This window comes from Elephantulus edwardii, unplaced genomic scaffold (genome assembly GCF_000299155.1).
Source record: "Elephantulus edwardii isolate Elephantulus edwardi_28Jun2011 unplaced genomic scaffold, EleEdw1.0 scaffold00045, whole genome shotgun sequence".
NCBI classification, from domain to species: Eukaryota; Metazoa; Chordata; class Mammalia; order Macroscelidea; family Macroscelididae; genus Elephantulus; species Elephantulus edwardii.
Genome location: NW_006399795.1, coordinates 1,882,854 through 1,903,566, shown reverse-complemented (window position 1 = coordinate 1,903,566; position 20,713 = coordinate 1,882,854). Strand labels below are relative to the sequence as shown.

The 20,713-nt window shown below is 41.2% G+C and overlaps 1 protein-coding gene and 1 pseudogene across 1 annotated transcript in view; both read right to left on the bottom strand.

The window, feature by feature from the left end:
* The window catches only part of MTOR (mechanistic target of rapamycin (serine/threonine kinase)), a 223,792-nt gene that overhangs the window by 184,605 nt on the left and 18,474 nt on the right, over positions 1–20,713 (bottom strand). The window contains exons 9-19 of the mRNA XM_006885758.1: positions 16,463–16,649; positions 13,921–14,049; positions 13,093–13,337; positions 11,419–11,634; positions 10,876–11,081; positions 8,424–8,546; positions 7,202–7,291; positions 7,002–7,094; positions 5,853–5,987; positions 5,479–5,608; positions 2,774–3,024 (exon numbers count right to left, since the gene is read on the bottom strand). Coding sequence (XP_006885820.1) covers positions 2,774–3,024; positions 5,479–5,608; positions 5,853–5,987; positions 7,002–7,094; positions 7,202–7,291; positions 8,424–8,546; positions 10,876–11,081; positions 11,419–11,634; positions 13,093–13,337; positions 13,921–14,049; positions 16,463–16,649 — 1,805 coding nt within the window. The remainder of the gene's footprint in view (positions 1–2,773; positions 3,025–5,478; positions 5,609–5,852; positions 5,988–7,001; positions 7,095–7,201; positions 7,292–8,423; positions 8,547–10,875; positions 11,082–11,418; positions 11,635–13,092; positions 13,338–13,920; positions 14,050–16,462; positions 16,650–20,713) is intronic.
* LOC102859396 lies at positions 1,599–1,910 on the bottom strand (annotated as a pseudogene).

Below are 20,713 nucleotides of genomic sequence, written 5' to 3'. Positions count from 1 at the left end.
TCATTCATTGTTGCACTATTCTCTCTACCCTCCTCCCAGTTTGTTCTTGTCCAAATGCCACAGTGCTTGTCAAAGCCAGTTCTGATCAATCTTCTTTGTCAGTGTATCCTTTGCCATTCCCTATCACTCCTCCCTGAGAGAGACTTCACCCTGCATCTTCAAAAATTTGATGCTTCCTTTATTACTCCATTTTTGCTATGGAAATCTTCAATACTACATGGTGAAGCCTGAATTATCTTGAACTCTCTCAGTTTGAGAAGTAGCAAAATTCTCTTTTATTTTCTAACTCTAGGTCTTTAAACATTGCATTATAACTGGAGCTGCTTTTTGAAATCTTCTATTTGGTTCCTTAACTTCATTCCTTCCTTTCACTTAAGCTTTAGACAGTCTACATTCAAGAGAAGTTTTAGTCTTTTCTGATATATGTTTTGGTCTTTTCTTTCTTCTTTGTCTTATACTTTCTTCACATATGGTGTCTTTATATCACCAGAGCTCTTTGCACTTAATATTAAAAATATGCACTATAATAGAAGGAGCATTCTGTGATAAATCTAAAACAGTTAGAGTAGAAATAAAGCATGACAACTAATACTAGGTGCCAGACTGGATCATGAGGCAGATGAAAAAATCCTTACAGGATACTGTGAGTCAACTGAAGAAATGAGAATACAGATGGAAGATTAACATACTGTATTAGTGTTAAATTTATTGACACTGTTAACTGCCTATGGTCATAAAATATTACTATGATCAAGAAATATTTATTGAAGTATTTAGACATAAAGGGTCAACATATATGCAACTACTTTGTCCTACAGGGTCATTACAAGTTGGAATCAACTCGATGGCAGTGGACTTTTTTGTAATGTAGGAGCCAAGGTGGTACAGCAGTTAAAGTTCTTCAGTAGTTAACTATAAGGACTGTATGTAGTTCAAACCCAACAGTTCATTTAAAAAAAAAAAATCACACAAAGACAAAGAGAATGAGGAAACAAATGGGGCAAAATGTTAACTGAATCTGAGTAAAGAGTATAAAAAGAATCTAGCATTCTTCTTCCCCATTCCCATTATATATTTTCATTAAGATACCAATCTCGAGCCTGGTTCCGGTGCTATGGCCCCTGCAAAGAAGGGTGGTGAGAAGAAGAAAGGCCGTTCTGCCACCAACGAAGTGGTGACCAGAGAGGACACCATCAACATTCACAAGCGCATCCATGGAGTGGGATTTAAGAAGTGTGCTCCTCGGGCACTAAAGGAGATCGGGAAATTTGCCATGAAGGAGATGGGAACACCAGATGTTCGCACTGACACCAGGCTTAACAAAGCTGTCTGGGCCAAAGGAATAAGGAATGTCCCATACCCGTGTACAGTTGTCCAGAAAATGTAATGAGGATGAAGATTCCCCAAACAAGCTGTATACACTGGTTACCTATGTAACTGTTACCACTTTCAAAAATCTACAGACTGTCAATGTGGATGAAAACTAATAGCTGATTGTCAAATAAAGTTATAAAACTGTCAAAAAAAAAAAAGATATCAATCTCATCACACATGGTCCAAGACTACACAAAGCGTAAATAAAGTCTAATCCGATGCATTCAAACATCACGGCCAGTGATGCCATGCTTGCCTGTGATGTCGCTGACATAAGACTATATCCACTCTTTTATGGCCACCAAAATATTCACTTGAGCTTCCTTCACTGTGAGCTGTTTGAAGTGACCAGTTTGAGCACTTTTGACCATTTTTTCCAAGCTCTGAATAGCTGCAGGGATCTCAGCAGGGGTTGGAGGAACCAGCTCCACCCTGGCATAGGGTCAAAAAGTGACCAATAGAGGCTTTTGGTAAGTCACAGCAGCGTTTACCATTGGCAGAGCCTCCTCCATCAGGTTACGGGCAAATTGGGCCATAGTTCTAGGATCCCAAGCCCGATGCAAGCTGCTTTATTATTCTTCTTATAATTTTATATTTATTTCTAAATTAAAAGTTTTTAAATGTTATTGATTATAACATGCTGGATTTTTTTAAAAAAGAATACATATATCCATGTTATTTAATAAAAAGAGAGAAAAAAAAGTGTGTTTAAGGGAAGGGAGAGCTTTACAGGAAATGTCAGCTAATAAAAGAAAATAGGGGTCAGAACTGGAAACTTATCATTCCAAGACCATCAATGAATGGAATGAAAAGAATTAGGTGAAAGGTAGTTGGGAAAAGATAGCTTTAAAGTCTCAAAGCAACACCTAGAGAGTATTTCTAATGACAAAAGAAAAACAGTAACTTCATAATGGCAAGATTGGACAGACATAAAAAAAAATAAATAAAATCTGATAGACATCAACTTAACCAAGTGCTCAAAGTCTGAATCAACATCAGTAGGACAAAATGACTTCACAACATGTAATAAACATACACTTCACCTATTCTCACAAAAAAAACCCCAACATTTTCTTTAAATCTAATCATGAAAGCCATCAGAAATCCAGACTATAGAACATTTTACCAGGTAATGAACTGGACTCTAGTTAAGTGAGATGAATAATGATGTTCTTTTCCACAGGATATTCGTTCTTTATGTATTTTGAGGGAAGAAATCATGGAAGTGGGCTAAGCTGATTAAAACTATTTATTTATGGTTTAGGATTTAAGGAGGAAAAAGGCATTCGTTCAAGAGTAATCTGGGTGCACTACTAGGAAGCTAAACCTCACAGATGAAACTCTGGATGGACGTGGTACAGAGCAGAGAAATGGAAGAGTTGGAGTTTTAGCTACTCACCTCCCGGATGGCTCCGTCACAGACTCGGATGACATTAAGGAACGTAGGCATGACCTGGGGTAGGAACTGCACACATTTGAGCCCCAGGGATTTGAAGATGAAGGTGATGGCCTGGACCACCATGGTGTGATGCTGAGAGAGGGACTGGTCCCTGAAGATCCGCATTAAGGCCACCATGGAAACAGCTGGGTAGAACTCATCCAGAGGCAGGTTGCCCATGTTGACTAGCATTTCACTGGTGCTGTAGTCAGCTGGGACAAACGACAGAGAGAGTTTAGGAGGTGTACGCAACAACACTCTTGAGAATACCCAGAGTATAGCTAACAACAAATAACCTCCTGACAGACATTAGCATGTGTATCTTTCTCCTTGGTACGGTTTTTTAAAATTTTCTTTTTATTATTAATTTTAATGAAAATTGACAGAGACTTTGGATTTCCATTTATTCATTGCTGCACTTTTCTCCCTGCCTACCTCTCCCCCAGTTCGTTCTTCTCTTTGAAAAGTAAAAGAAAAATTCTTTCATTGTTATACAATTCCTCCCCCCAAGTCCACTCCACTATGCAGCCTTCATTCTGGACTCCTGTCAGGACAATAATAGCTAATCATATATCCCTTTTAAACAGTTCTCTTCCTCATCTGTCTCAATGCTATTAGGAATGTGGTATCTATCAGGCACCCGTGAACAGGACTTCAGCATCTCACAGGACTCAAATTTTGGTTTTTTTCTATTATCTAAATCATAAATGCCTGACACCATACATGATGGATTTTCTTTAAAATTATTTTATGTAACTTGCTTCTTCCTGCTATGTAGCTGAAACCATCACTAAAAAGAATTACCTCTCCAAATGAAATAAAGGGGATTAGGCGAACAACTGGAGCTGCTTAGTCTCCCAAGGTAATTCAGACCTGTTAGTAAGCAAATGCTACCTGACGTGAACAAGAAGCAGCTTTAGCACACGGACTGGGAGTATGACAGTGCAATGAGAAAGATGAGGAATGTGACAGGCCCAAAGACAGGGGCCGGCTGGTGGTGCTGAATAAAAGAAAACAACTGCAAGCCTGTAGTTCAGGCTCTGCCCTTGACAGTAATGGGCGTGACAGGTACACTGCTCATATACATATAAGAGGAGAGTGGAAGTTGTGTGTCTATCTTTATCACAACTTGTGTAATTAATTTTTTTAAAAAATAATACTTTGGTGAGAGTTACTGTTGAACTCTTAGATGTTCAAATCAGCTTCTGTATGTAGAAAATAGTGTGGACAACTCTCCTGCATCCCCATAATCTAGTCCAATCTCTCAGGACACCTGTCAAAAGGCAGTAGGGCTCTATGGCCAGACCACCTGATAGAGAAAAGAGTTCTGGGTTTCTGATTGCTACCAGCTTTTCACACCAGGGATGTGTCCTATCTCCATACCTTTTCAACCTGTATGCAGAGCAGATTATCTGAGAGGCTGGGCTCTATGAGGAGAAGTGTGGTGTCACGATTGGTGGAAGATCTATTAACAATCTGTGTTATGCAGATGACACAACCCTGCTTGCTGAAACTGAGGAGGAGCTAATACACTTGCTGCAGAGAGTCAAGGACTGCAGCCTTCAGTATGGACTGAGGCTCAATGTCAAGAAGACAAAGATTCTCACCACTGGACCAATTGGTAGCATCAGGATGGATGGCAAAGAGATTGAGATTGTTCACAGCTTCAGTTTGCTCGGCTCCACAGTCAACACTCTTGGCACCAGCAGCCAGGATATAAAAAAACGTATTGTGATGGGAAAGTCTGCTGTTAGGGACCTCTCTAAAGTACTCAAGAGCAACGGTGTCTCTCTGGAGACTAAGGTGCACCTGAATACAGGCCATGGTCTATTGCAATCACTTGTTATGCATCAGAGAGTTGGACAATGACTACGGAGGACAGGAGAATTGATGCCTTTGAGGTGTGGTGCTGGAGAAGAGTATTGAATGTACTCTGGACTGCCAAGAAAACAAACAGATTCATCCTGGAGAGGGTTAAACCAGGCTATTCCTTGGAGGCAAGGATTCTGGGGTTTTGTCTGACATACTTTGGACATGTTGTAAATGTTGTAAGGAGGGACAGGTCCTTGGAGAGGGACATCATGCTTGGGAGGGTGGAGGGACAGTGCAGGAGGGGAAGACCCTCTATGAGGTGGATTGATTCAGTGACTGGGATAATCAGGATGGGAGTGTCGGAGACAGTGCAACTGGCACAGGATAGAGCACGGTTTAGGGCTGTTGTACATAGGGTCGCTATGAGTCACAAACAACTCGATGGCACATAACAACAACAACCAGCTATTCTTGCCTTGCCTCAAATTTCCCTATTAATTAAAACAGGGAAAATAAATTCCATTCTTTTCCTGCTTGGGTGGTAGGAGAATAAAAAGCATCAAAGCAGCACCAGCAGAGAATGAAATGCAAACAGAGGTAATGGTGGCATTCTTCATCTCTCATCTGCACCACCGAGTGAGTCCAGATTTCACCTATTATCCTTGACAAAGAATCCAGACACATTAAGCAGCAGCATCCCTACTGTGGTCCAAGAGAAAAGTACTAATTGTATTCCCAAGCTGCTGGGTGAGCAGGTACCCTGCGACTTCATAGGTAGCCAGCTCAAAATGGTCTGCAAGGGCTGTGTGATTCCCACACGTTCCTGGTCTCTCTCTGCTCCCCCCTCCACTTACAGGAATCCTGACTTGACTTAGACTCTGACAGGCTGACAGCAGAAGCGTCCCGGGACTGATCGATCATGCCGATGTTCACCTTGTGCTTGTAGGGATCCAAAGCCCCTAGGAGGCCCAAAACACGAATAGCCTGGGTGGTCAAAGAGATAGAAGGAAAAATAAACAGACATGTTATCACAGTATCTGCTTACAATAGGTTTCATGGATGCTCCGGATGTTCCATAATATTCAACTCATACCCAGATATTCATTCAGTTAGCTATAGGAGCAAAAGGGTGAACGACAAGCATCTGATCAATGTCTTCAGAGCCAATTAATGCCACAACTTGCTCTTGCTCTTTCTGTTCTCTGAGCAGTCCTGCCATGTTCCCTACCTCTCTCCGTGTACACTGGTTCTGCTCAGTCTTCAGAAAATTTAGTAGCACCTCAAGCAGTGTAGGGTACTTCCTGTAGGGCTCCACCACATAGCCGGTGCTGGCCACCAACTGCCCCAGGGTCCACAGAGCCACCTGGATAGGCAAAGAAGCCACAAGGTACAGTAAGCCAGTGTTTTTTTTTTTGGGGGGAAGCCATTTACACTATTTTTTAAAGCACTGTAATGAACTTCGATAAATGTCGATAGTTAGAGAAAGGCTTCAGGCCTTTTGTTCATAGGGTCGCTATGAGTTGTGCTCGACTCGAAGGCAATCAACAATGATATTAACTATGAACAGAAAACCCAAGAGTCAGGGCGTAGAAACAAGGCTGATGAAGCAAGCACAATCTGTCACAATCACTAGTTAAAATGACAGAGTACCACCATCTTTCTCAAAGGAGAAATATTTCCTCAACTCAACTCACTGCTGTCGATTTAGACCTGACAGCTGAGCCTCCAATCAGAGGGTTAAACACATGGAAGGAGACTGTTTCTCTTTCTCTCATGGAGCCACTTGTGGATTTGAACCACAAGAGAGGCATGGTCTTTGGGATAGAAATATAACTCCCTATAGAGCTCAAGGAAGTACACAGTTAAGGACTAGGGGTTGGGGAAGGTGAGAGTATGTGGCTTTTTCAACATGCCTGTGCCCGTGTAGCAGCTGGGGCTCTTGAGAGTTGATCTACATTACTGTCTTCTGTAAGGAAGAATGGCCGAAGCCAGTCCTCATACGCACTAAAAAGAACTCCAGGTCATGCTGACAGCTACATCTAGTTCCAAATCTTTCTTGTTCTGACTCATTCAACATTACTTTTGAATATCTACTATATGCCAGGAAGTTCTGGTGGCACATTCCACAGCCAAAGGTGGCTTCAAATCCACCAACAGCTCCCTGGGAGAGTGAAGGGCAATCTCCTCTGGTGTGATTTACAGCTGCTGAAAATCTGCTGGAGGCTCAGCTATGAGTTGGTTTTGACTCGACAGCAATGAGTTCGAATTTTAGGGTTTTTTTGTTACTATATATAAAGCCCTGGATCAGGTTACAGGTGAACTGACGAGCTGATTAAGAGGGACCAGTCCTGCTCAGTCAGGAAGTAGTGGTACTCACCTGCCTTTTGGCCAGAAGAGATGAGTCCTGGAGCATGTCCATGATGATGATAAAAAGTTCATCAACCCATTTCCTCATTTCTAGGCCACTCACCTGAAATATTGGGGGAGCAAAAAAAAAAGAGGTCGAGAGGATTGTATTTTTACTTTCTCAGAGAATATTCTTCTTTGCATACCTTGGAAAAAGTATTTTCCCTTTACCTGAGCCAATTCTCCTATTGTAGCCAAGACATTATTGATCACACCAGGATTTGGATCAGGGTCTGGGTCTTTCAATTTTAAAATTAAAGCCTATGAAAAAAATATGAGAAGATAAATGCAGATTAGAAACTACTAATCAAACCTTTCTTTTGTACCAGTAAAAAAAATCACCAAAGAGACTGTCTCAGTTATATATATTCATGTTTGTTGTTGGTGTTAAAGTGCTATCAGGTCACTTGCAACTCATAGCAACCCTATGTACAACAGCCCTGAACCCTGCTCTATCCTGTGCCAGCCTCATCATCTCCAACACACACTCACATTACCCCAGTCCCTGAATCAATCCATCTCCTCCAGGGTCTTCCTCTCTTGCGCTGTTCCTCCACCCTCCCAAGCACTATGTCCCTCTCCAAGGACTGGTCCTGCCTTGCAACATGTCCAGAGCATATCAGACGAACTTTCAGAATCCTTGCCTCCATGGAGCAACTTGGTTTTACCCTCTGCAGGATGAACTTATTTGTTCTCCTAGCGGTCCATGGTATATTCAATACTCTTCTACAGCTCCACAACTTAAAGGCATCAATTATTCTTCTTTCATCCCTAGCCATTATCCAGCTTTCTGATGCACAGCAAGTAATTGTGAAGACCATGGCCCGGATCAGGCACACCTTAGTCTTATAAACTATCTAAACTCAGGATTTATCTAAAATGTGGGGTCTTAAACTTTTCTCCGCACTAAACAAAGGTTAAGTGAGCGCTGGAAGGCACCATGATTTGAGAACACTTCCCATGCTGCTTCTACAGTATACCTGGAGAAGCGATCATCCAGACTCATTAAGTTACTGATTCATGAGACTTGAACGTATTCTTTTTTGAAGGTTGTTTTGTATTTTAAGGCTCATTCTTTTCTTCATTTTTAGGGAGTAATATATCTGTCACCACTATCTACCTATTTCTCTTTGCCAAACACATCTGATGATATGTTTTCAACATCCTATCAATCTATTCTATTTTAAGGAGACAAGGCTCCTGTAATTGGTGAGATTTTCAGTATTTTTTCAACTGAAGTACTTAATGTTGTCCTTTTCTCTAAGGCTAAAACCACAGAAATTACCAATTTTGTTCAGTGTACCAGTAAGAACTCAATCACACAGCTCTTCAAACAAGGCAACATGAGACGATGTGGAAAGAAAGTGCCTGTTTCCCCATCTGTTGTATATACCTTCAGAATAGGCTCCATGTAGGGGCGGATGAGTCGAGGGGCATTGGAAACCAGATGACTCAGCATGCGAGCACTCTGCTCTTTGATTCTTCCAATGCCACTGTGCTCCAGCTCGGTCAAGATCTGTAGGGAAGAGAGAGACTCATTATGGCCGAAGAAAAGTTAAAGGCGCTCTACATGTCAAAAGGAAAATGCAGCAGAAAACCATGAGAGGGTTCCAGGCCTCTACCACAAATTCACAAGCGAAGAAGATCTGTGCAGCTAAGAGAACAGTCTCAGATACAATTTTAACTAGAAGAAACGTTTGAAACAATTTCCTTCTCTTTCTAGTACAGCACCCTCAGGGGTCTACAATCCTCTCTAAAGTATAGCTTTTATTAGTGTAGAATAGTCACCGCAGACTAAGAAAACCAGCAGGGAAAATCGAGAACAGGGTTTGCTGAAAGGAGGGGAGAGCTTTCTGAGAGGAAAATCCTTAGTTCAGATAGCAAATCACAAAAATGGCCTACAAACGAATTAATGGAATCAAACAGTTAACAGCAGCATAACTACGCTAAAAGAAATACTGATACTCAGTAGCTGTTTCAGGCATATCTAGATACCCCAAATAATTAGAGCTCTTATCAGTAAGATTCTCTTAGACCTTACAGCTACAATTACAGCTATAACATACCTATAAGAGGGAGCTCTCGTGGCTTGTTGTTGTGATGTGCCATCAAGTCGTCTGTGACTCACAGCGACCTCTATGTACATTAGCTCTGAGTCCTGCCCTGTCCTGAGCCAGTCTCATTGACTCCAACACACCAATCCCATTGCCCCAGTTGCTGTATCAAACCATCTTATCTGGGGTCTTCCTCTCCTGCACTGTCCCTCCACCTTTCCAAGCATGATGTCCTTCACCAAGGACTGGTCCCTCCGGGAGCTTCAAAATCCTTGCCTTTTTAGGTAAGTCTTATTGTTGTTGTTAAGTGATGTCAAGTCCTAGGCGACTCATAGTGACCCTATGAACAAAAGGCCTTAACACCTGTATCTTTTGTCCTTTCTCCACGTTCATAGAGTTTCCAGAGGCAAGCTGTTTCGGAAGTGACTGCCACTCCTACTTCCAAGCTTGTTTTAATCAGGGAGCTCCACCAAACACTGTCCACCATGAGTAACCATTAACACATTTGACACATCAGTGTCACAGTGTTTAGCATCACAGCAACCACAAGTTACCTCTGTACAGCAAATGGACAGACCAGTGGTATACCACTTAGAAGAATATAGGTAAGGCTTAATGGTAAGGAATTGTGCTACCAACCCAAAGTCATGTGGCTTGAATCCAGTAACTGCTCCACAGGAGAAAGATGAACAATCTTCTTCTGCACAATTTGTTGTTGCTGTGTACCATCAACTTTGAACACTCTAGCCATACTTAGGCATTTTTAAAGGACTAAATAAGATTGCTGTTCCTGTGTTCCACTGGGTCAGAACTGACCCAGAGCTGACCCTTCAAAATGTGGGCCAGCCATTAAGGAAATTATTATTAGACTGAAAAATAGAAGTGTCAATATAAACACAATTTCCTAATTTGTTGGTTGATAATTGCAATTTAATTATGGCAAACTGTGAATACATATTCTTCCAGGTAAAAGTTACCTGTATTCACAGATTCTCTATGTTTAAGCTCTTTATGTTTTAAGGAAAATGTTTATTTCCAAAGAAGTTATGGAAGAGGTTTAGGAAACAGAGGACAAGATGGGCAGAGCAAAGGTGAGGACAGGAGAGTGTTTCACATGGAAATCGGGAAGAAGTCAGTGAAACAACCTGTGGAAGGAAGAGCTGGGTCTTCATCTCACAATGAAGCCAGCAAACTTACTCAGGAAAACAACAAAACTTACGGAGTCAGACTTCAGCAGGAACTGGAAAGCCTACTAGATCTAGCGTCAGTGGTCAATCTGAATCCACCTTAGGCTATTGTCCAAGGCTTAGCTCGCATCTCAACAGTATTTAAGAACCACACATTAGGAACAAAGATTATGTGGAAAAAAATTTAAAAAGTTGGCATCATTCCCATGTTTGTTATTTGTTAAGAACAGTTAACTTCTGTGCCTCAGCAAGAAAAGCAGGAGAGCAGAAATAGAGGGCGGTCCTGAGGAGACTGACATCACCAGTAGACAACTGAGGGAAGACAGACACAGAATAGCTGGTGACTTGAAAGGAAGAAGAGCTACATGAGACAGTTAGCCTGGGGTTAAAAAAACATCCTGGAGTCATAATGGTGAGAGGCTTATGAGGTGGTAACCAATCGAACCAAAATTACCAAAACAGATCTGACAGAGCCTTGGAGCCAAGGTGACTTTTATCAGGTACTTCAACTATTACTCTCCTTATTCTCGATTCTCCTTCCCAAGCCGCTCTCACAATGAGAGCACTTGCCCCACTGCCTCTGGGTCTGACTGCCACCCATTACCTGGATGAGCATCTTGCGGAGAAAAGGCATGACAAAGGCTGGATTCATGCTACTGAGCCGGCCCACAGTGCAGATGGCCAGCTCCCGGATCTCAAACACCTGGTCATTCAGCGCCACAAACAGGGCCTGCAAGTTCTCTGCCTGGGCCAGGTGTGCATCAAAGCGCTCATCCAAGGAAGCCAAGACACAGTAGCGGATGTCAGGGTCTGCAAGAGCAATGGAGCCTTTGAGCACTCTTTCTGTCCTTTACCAGAGATGGCCTTCACTGTCATCAACTCAGTGACAGATCCCATATACCCTTTTCTCATCTAAACTCTTGTCATTCCTCCCTGCCCCCCAATTCAACGGAGCAAAGGTAACAGAACTAAAGACAGCACGTCTTATATACCAACATCCTAAAGACATCAAGCCTAATGCTGTAATAGATAAATAGCAAACCCTCAGCTTTTTGAGGCTCAAAATCCCACGGGAGGCTGTATGGCTACTTCCAACTGTCCCAAGCTCCTAAACGTCCCTACACAGCTTCTGTCCTGTATGCTTTACCAGGATCTGTTATCCCAACCACGAGCAGTTTGCTGAGCACATCTGCCACCACCTGCACTGCAGTCTGGCTAACCACGTGGGCATGGCCACTGATGAGGTGGATGGAGGGTGTGAGCAGGCGGGAGCAGGTCCGGGCCGCTTCCATGCGGATCTCCTTGTGCTCGCTGTTCAGGAAATGATCCGCGCAGTGGCGGACAAACTGGGTCAGAGAGTGGCCTGGATACAAAAGGCAGAGAGAGAACAATAAACGTGGGCGCTTTGGAGAGAAAGCCTGCAACTTGTGAAGTGCATTCTCTACTTCCGGGTTACTAATTAATTTTTAACTGAATATCGATCAATATGGTATTGACCCAGACATTTTTCTCAAAAGGGTAAAAAATGAGCTTTGAATTAGCAGAAAAGCAAAAAAAGTGGATGATACTAGAGCAGGAACAAAGAAAATGGCAATTGCTCTTACCCAATCCTTTCTCCAAAGGGTAAGTTATTTCATTTTATTATGATCCAACTTCTCACAATCTCAAGGGAGTCAATTATTGAACAAATACAACCTATCCATCTTAATACCAGATTCAGATGTCAAAAACAAAGTCTGATAGAGGTTAAACATAACTAATTTTTATTCATTTGAAATAAATTGTCCTAAGTGTTAATGAATGTAAGTGGTTTGTTGTTTGCTGCGTACCATAAAGTCAGAACTAACCCACAACGGACCCTCTGGGGCAGGATTCAGAGGCAGTTAATAGCATGAGAGGAGACTGCCCATCCTCCTGCAGAGCAGCTGGTGGATTTGAACCGCGTGCCTTTGGGATTGCAGCGCAGCTTCTTGCCTCTACGTTAATGAATATAAGTGAAGTAATTCCAATAGTTAAATCACAGGTTCAAGTCCTCAGACAACACGCTTAGGCTTTTTGCACTTGCTGAAAACCCACTGGAGGGACAGTCTGAGTTGGTCCTGACTAGATGGCAATGAGTTTAGTCTGTTCAGTTGTTACCTGTTTGTCTCAGCCAATACCATCAACATGATCTTAAATATGAAAAAATGCACCACTACTGTGTAAATTCTGACTCATGGTGATGCTTCATTTGGTTTTTGAGGCTGTAAATCTAAATGGGAGTAAACAGCCACATCTTTCTCCCAAGGAGAATTTGAAACATTGCCTTTTACATCAGCAGACTGTAACACACCAAAGATATCAGGACGCCTCTTAAATTTCAAAATAATCTATTTTGTTTTCCTTCTGAAATATTTCTTCCTAGAGTATTAATGTTGGTTTATGTGGGGATTAGACTTCTACAACACAGGGCATCACTCTTGGAAATCCTACCTCCACAGAAGTAGAGCCACCCAAGAAGCCACCATATATAAATTCTGAGGCATTAAATCTTACCTCCTCTGCATGAAACTGAGGAGGTAAAGGAGACGCTATCTCTAACTTGTCCATTTCTGAAACATGACTTCTTTGGATCCAGGCCGACTTTTGAGCACTATCTTTACCAAAACTAAGTATGGGACAAGGAAACAAGCACCAGGGATATGGAAAAAGAATTGAGTTGCTATACAATCAACTTGCCTATCTCCACACTCCTAGCAAGACCCAGGGACCCCAGCCACCCTCATTCTTTGTCAAGGTTCTCAGCATCACTATCTTGGCAGAAGTCATTGCAATTGCTTACCTTCAAATTCAAAGCTGCCAAGAGTTCGAAGGGCAAGAGTGATACTGCCCACATCACTGGCTTCAGGGAGGGTAGTGAGGCCAGGAGAGGCCAGCTGGTGGGCCAGGCCCTTAGGCATGCCTGGATGCCGGAGGGGTTTGTGCATGAGAACCAAGGACAGCATCTTTAGTAGTCCATCTTGGATGTCTTTCTTCAGTTGTGGGATCTGGCGGCTCAGGTCATAGAGCACAGCAGTGAGAGCAGGGCTGCGGGGAAGCACACCAGTTAGTTACATGTGGGACTGAGCACATGGCGTTTGGTCTGTTCCTGCTCAATAAGGGGAAAAGATCCCACTGGCTAGTCTATAAAGTGAACTACGTTCCCTGGGTCTGGCCTCAGATTCTGTTAAGTTTCTGGGTTTTGTTACAGTAGAACTTGATTACTATATTCAACACAATGAAGAAAACTGAGTTTCAACAAATAATATGAGGTGAACTGAAAGCATCATCATTATTTTCTAAGAATAAAGAGAATAAAGCTTTGGGTGCTATAATAATATAATAATAATAAAAACATTAATTCCAATGTATATATTTCATAAAATCTCACTTAATCCTCACAATCCTGGCGAAACTAATTGCTACTGCACTAACATTTCAGATGAGAAAATCAAGGCTGAGAAGGTAAGTAACTTAATTAAGATTACACAGCTAGCTAGGGATAAAACTAGGAACTGAAATCAGTCTGATCTATCCTGCCTATCCGATGTAAAGTACAAAACTAGGCCTGGGGATCAAGCCTCACGCAAACTTTGTCTCAACAAAGGAAGCCCATGTTTCTGACACCCACCTCAGTCCCACTGCTAGCATGGGCTCCAGGAGCTCCTTGATATCCTGCTGAATGCCCGGCCCCATTGCCCGAGCCAGCATGCTGATGCAGGTGAACACTGTGGCATCGACCTGTATTGCCTTCTGCCTTCTGCAAAGAAACAGACTGGCTAGTTTAGCGGTAAGTTTTTATGATATTTCACTGCAAAATCACTTTGGAGCAAGGAGAGCAGGCTACCTCAGCAAGGCTAACAAAAGAGGTGATGGCAGGTTGTCCACTGCACAATTCATTAGATAGCGCAGTATTTACAGAGTTGTATATTATTATGACAATGCAGCAGATGGCAGTAAAGAGTTTTTAAGAAGTCATCTCTTTCCTGAATTCACACAAAAGCATCCGATGAGTTAGCACAGTACTGGTCTAGATCTCTTTTTAGGATAAAAACAACATGTTCATTGGGATGCAAAGTGCAGACTGTAGTTGGCATATACTTTTTCTTATCCAAAAGGAAATAGAAAAAAGTTTTTCCTCCCATGATGATAAAGCTGAGATTTAGAATGAGCAGGACTTTTTAACTCATCAGAACAATTCTTGCTACCAAAACATGGAAATAAAAAGGTGTAACTTTTAGAACAAATGAACAATGAGACCATAGCCTTGGAAGAGACACTTTGGCATGTATATCTTGCAGGCTGTTGCCAGTTTTCCCTCTTTATTCACTAAGGAGGTTCAAAAAAATCAAAGGACTTATCTCACTTCAGTGATAAAAGAAGGTGACCAGTAGGACCCCTATGTTCCAGTGCAGGATTATTTTCTTCAGGTTCAGCATCAAAATTTCATAAATCAATACCAAACTCACTGTTGTCAAGTAGAGTCTGACTCATGACAAACATCTGCTGAGTTTCTGAAGCCATAAACTTTAACAGAAGGAAACCACCTCAACATTCTCCTGTGGAGCAGCTGATAGATTTGAACTGCTCACCTTCTGGTTAACCTTATTACTTAACCTATTATGCTACCAGGGCTCCTTCATATCAAAATGAGAACCTTGCAGGCCAAATAAATAGTACAAAACTAGGAGATTTCCAGTAAATAATAGCATTGGACATAGTACTGACATCTAATATGGTCACAGACTATTTAACCTCCCATTTCATTTGGAAAAAGTTAGAATTCAACGGATGGAAAGCTGTTCTTCTGACACCCAAGCAGATATATGCACACCCATGTTTATTGCAGCTTTGTTCACAATAGCAAGGAGTTGGAAACAACCTAAGTGCCCATCAACAAACGAATGGCTAGAGAAGCTGTGGTATATTCGCACAACGGAATTCTATGCTGCATTAAAAAACAAGGAACTCATGCAATATTACTCAAAATGGCTGACTCTGGAGAACATTATGCTGAGTGAAATGTCCCAGTCACAAAAGGACAAATATTGCATGGTGCCACTGTTGTAGAATGGGACTGTCCTTGGGGTTGGAGAGAGACTGAGTAAGATGGGTGCAATAATGTATGCTGCACTGAAACAGAGGAGGGAGAAAACTGTTTAAAAGAGATATGTGATTAGGTATTTCGGTCAAGACAGGAGTCTAGAGCGATGGCTACATGGTGGAGTGGACCTGGGGGAGGGTTTGTAAAATAATGAAAGAATCTTTTCTTTTACTTTTCCAAGAGGGTAATGTCTGGTGGGGGGGAGCCTTGGGAGGGGACAAATCTACAACAATGAATGAATGGAAATCCAAAGCCTCTGTAAATTTCCACTGAAATTAATAACAAATTTAAATTAAAAAAAAAAAAAAAGAATTAAGTTAAAGTAAGGATGGCAATGGAAGCACCTTACCTCTGTAACTTGATTTGTGCCACTATTAGAACCTCTACTCAGAATATTATTGCTTTTCAATTTTTGACTCACGCACTTTTAACTTGTTAGTTAAATTTGTATCTTCTAGGCTGCAACACTTCCATGATACATCTTCAAGGATATGAACATGTATGGCCAAGCACAATTGATAACAGTGCATCTAAATTCCAAAATCAATCTCCATAATAGTCTATGTGTTTCCTACTGCCAAAGGGGCCCTTTAGAGTAGTGAGAGAAGATCTTCACCCTGAAACCCACAGCGTCCCTTTCCAGCAGGAATTAGCTAAGAGAATACGCCATCCCCTTTTCCTTATGAATCAGGGTGAAGTCTCTCTCAGGGAGGAGTGATAGGGAATGGCAAGGGACACACTGACAAAGGAGATTAATCGAACTGGCTTTGACAAGCACTGTGGCAATTGGACAATAAAAACAGACATGGGGGGGAAGAAGAACAAACTGGGGAGGAGGGTGGAGAAAACAGTACAACAATGAATGAATGAAAACCCAAAATCTCTGTAAATGTTCATTAAAACTAATAAAATTAAATTTAAAAAAAAAAGCTGTTCTTTATACCTTACTCTCCTCTGGAGGTCAACGATACACAGAATGACCTTAAGTTTCATAGAGAGTGACAGGATAGAGTGTCCTTCCTCTCTAGACAAATGAGGCAGAAGGTGAGATCACAATGGCTATGCTTACTTATGGGCGAAGTCCTTAGGGGGCAGGGCTGCTCTGATGATGTCCAGGACACGAGGTAAGTAAACCTTAAACTCAGATCTCACAGCAACAGACAGTAACCCCAATGCCTGGAAGGCTGCTGTACGTTCCTTCTCCTTTTTGACACAGCTTAGGACATGGTTCATGGTATCTTGGAGGTACTGGGTATCTAAGCACAGAAAAGACAAAGTTCATGGCTCAAGGTGAGTGTTGGTCTATGTATGACAGGCAAGAGTCCCAATAAGCACTTAAAGTGAAGAATAAATTAAGAAAATCATTGAGAAAGATATTTAGAAGAATTTAGAAAATGTACTATCCAAGCCTTACAGCTGATAATGAATCTTCAGATATACTTTCTGGAAATGCTAATAATACAAGATTTCCTTTAATTAAAAAAAAATTAAATTAAAGTGTCTCTAAAATGACCACATAATTGCTTTCATTAGTGTTTTGTTTTGAGGGGAAAATGACCATATTTTCCCAATATAAACAGTCCACAGTAAATAAAGCACACATGTACACAATGAGCAAAAGAAAAGGGGGACTGATGGTTTTTTGAAAAGAATGTGCATTATTTGTGTAAAGATACAGTGTATACTAATTGTTTAAGAAACATATGTTAAATCTTACTTAAAAACAAAGAATTTAAAACAAAAAAAAAAAAACCAAAGAATTTTCTAAATTATTTTATTAAAATGTAGAGTATTACTGACTACTGTTAGCAACATAAATTCCGCTTAGGCCTGGAAATCACTTGGGTATTATCTAGAGATTTTTGTTGCTGTTGTTACAGTTCATGATTTGAAAAGTCACGTGTACATTTTCACTAGGTTTATATAAGCCAATGTGCTTGAGTGTGCAACTCTTGGACAGGTGAAGTTAGCATTGTTATACCTCTACAAGCTGAGATTTCCTGACTTTTCCTTGCTATTTCTCTCCTTCCACTGATAAGGACCTCAAATCCATGTACTAGTCGCACACATAATATAGCAGACCAAGTAAGACCATACATCTACCAGAAATGAAGTATGCTAGGGTTTGGGTTAGGAATGAAATGAAAATAGGCAGAGGGCAAACAGATAGAACGAGAGTACATCTAAAAGGAAAACTAGGCCTTTCGATGTTCTTGTCATTAAGCACTTTAAAGTTGCTCCAAATCAAAGCTACCCTAGATACAATAGAGCAAAACACTGCTTGGTCCTGTGTAATTGTTGTTATGTGCCACTAAGTTGACTATGACTCACAATGACCCTCCGAACAAGAGCTCTGAACCCTGACCTCACCATCTCAGACACACTTGACCCTATCATTACAGTCAGCGTCAATTAATCTTGTAGATGATCTTCTCTTGTGTTGAACTTCTCCCTTTCCGAGGATGGTGTACTTCTTCAGGAACTGGTCTTGCCTGATAATACGCCCAAAGTATGTGAGATGGTGTTTCACCATCCTTGCCTCCAAAGAACACCCTAATTTCACTTTCTCCAGGACGGATGTGTTCACTCTCTTGACAGCCCATGGGATATATTCAATATCCTTCTCCATCACAACTCATAGACATCGACTCTTCTGTCATCCTTGAGCTTTGGCCAGCTTTCAGATGCAAAGCAAGCAACCGAAAACATTTGCATGAGGCATATCTTGGTCTTTAGACTGACATCTTTAAAATCCTGTTGCAGCCAATGTATCAGTTCATCTAGTTTTTTACCCCCCTCCCACTTTACCAAGCATGATGTCCTTTTCCAGGAATGGCACCCCTCTTGCCACTTAACAAAGCCAAAGTACATAAGACAAAATCCTGCTATCCTCACATCTAAGGGGTCTCCTGAATATATTTCTTGCAAGACAAACTTGTTCATTCTTCTGTCAGCCCTTGGTATATTCAATATCCTTCTCTAACACCACAATTCAAATGCACGTATTCATCTTCAGTCTTCCTCCTTCATTGTGTAGCTTTAGCATGTATAAGGCAACTGAAAATACCATGGCCTTAGTCAGGAACACCTTAGTCCTCAAAGTGTTATCTTTGCCCACCAGAAAGATGTTTCCCTCTATTTTCTTGACTATGCAAAATTATTCAACCATGTGACTCTAATAACACAGGTAAACGTCTTTCTGGTATTCTTAGCTGAATACCATCTGACATGAGTAATGACATTCATCACGCCTTCTAAATCCATTATGACTTCCTGGTTCTCTATTGATATGCTATCTCAATCAATTTTTATATTATCTTCTTAATAATTTTACTTGTATGGGATATTAATGATATTGTTTGATAATTTCCACATTCTGTTAGACAGCTTTTCTCTGGAATGGACATAAACAACATAGATCTCTTCCAGTTGATTGGTCAAGTAGCTGTCTTACAAATTTATTCGCACACATGAATGACTTCTTCTAGCAATGCATCCATATATTGATACATCTTTATACTGGTATTCTGTCCATACTCAAAGGCTTGTTTTTTGCCAATGCCTCAGTGCATGCTGAACTTCCTTCTGTAGTACTAGTTTTGTATCATGTCCTACGTCCTGGAATGGTTCAACATCAACCACTTATTTCTAGCACAATGACTCTCTATTCTGTTCATCTTCTTTTGATGTTTCTTGTGTTGTTCAATTTTCTACCCACAGAATCTTCAATATCGCAAACTGAAGCTTGAACTTTGTCTACAGTTGTTTCTGCTTGTGAAATACTAAAATTCCCCTTTGGTTTTCTAACTCCAGGTCTTTGTGCATTTTATTTTGTAACACTTTGCCATTTTTGCTGCTCTTTGAAATGAGTTCAGCTCTTTTATGTCATCATTTCTTCCATTCGCTTTAGCTATTCTATATCCAAGACCAAGTGTTACAGTCTGTTTGGACATCTATTTTGGCCTTTTCTTTCTTTTCTGCATTTTTAATGACCATTTGCTTTCCTCATATAGGAAGTCTTTGATCTCATCCTACAAGCGATCTGATTATTAGCATTCAATGCATCAAACAGATTCTTGAGACAGTCTCTACAGCACAGTGGGATATACTCAGGTTATACTTTGGCTCACAAGGATGTGTTCACACTTTCTTTAGTCTCAACTTGAATTTGTACATGAGCAGCTGGTGGTCTGTTCCATATTCAGCCTTGGCTTTGCTTTGACTGATACTGAGCTATTTTGGTATGTGACCATTTTTTTTCTTCCACAGAGGCAGTCAACTTGTCAAGACTGTGACTCTCAGCATAATGTATTTGTACTGTGTTGTAAATCTTAATATCTAGAATGTTAATGAAATTATCTGAGAAGTTGGACTCTATGAAGAGGAGTGTGGCATCAGGATTGGAGAGAAACTCATCAACTACCTGCATTCTGCAGATGACATAACCTTGCCTTCTTAAAGTGAAGAAGACTTGAAGCACTTGCTGCAGAAGATCAAGGAATGCAGACTTCGGATTGGATTGCATCTTAATGGGATTGGATTGCATCTTAATGTCAAGAAAACAAAGATTTTTTACCACTGGACCAAAAGGCACCATCAAGATGGATGGAGAGGAGACTGAAACTGTCAACAGCTTCATCTTGCTTTTATCCACAATTAACACCCTTAGTACCAGCCTTTGAGCCTGTGGTGCTGGAGTATTGAATATACCATGGAGAACAAACAAGTTCACCCTGGAGAGGGTGAAACCAGTTTGCTCCTTGGAGGCAAGGATTCTGAAGCTTTGTCTGACATACTTTGGACATGCTGCAAGGCGAGATCAGTCCTAAGAGAGGGCCGTCATGCTTGGGATGGTGGAGGGACAGTACAAGAGAGGAAGACCCTCAATGAGATGGATTGAATCAATGACTGGGGTAATGGGGGTAGGTGTATCAGAGACAATAAGATTAACACAGGAGAGAGCAGGGTTTAGGTCTGTTGTACACAGGGGCACTATGAGTCACAGGCAACTCAATGACACGTAACAACAACAACAATAGTACCAAAAGTCAGGAAATAAGGAGATGCATTGCACTGGGAAAATCTGCAGTTAGGGACCTCTCCAAATTATTGAGGAGTAATGATGTCAGTTTGAGGACTAAGGTGCATCTGATTCAGGCTATAGTCTTTCCGATCATGTATTATGCATATGAGAGCTGAACAATGAATAAGGATGACAGAAAAAGAATCTATGCCTTTAAGCTGTGGTTTTGGAGAAGAGCCCTCAACATCCCATGGACGGCCAAGAGATAAACAGATATATCTTGGACAGGGTGGAGCT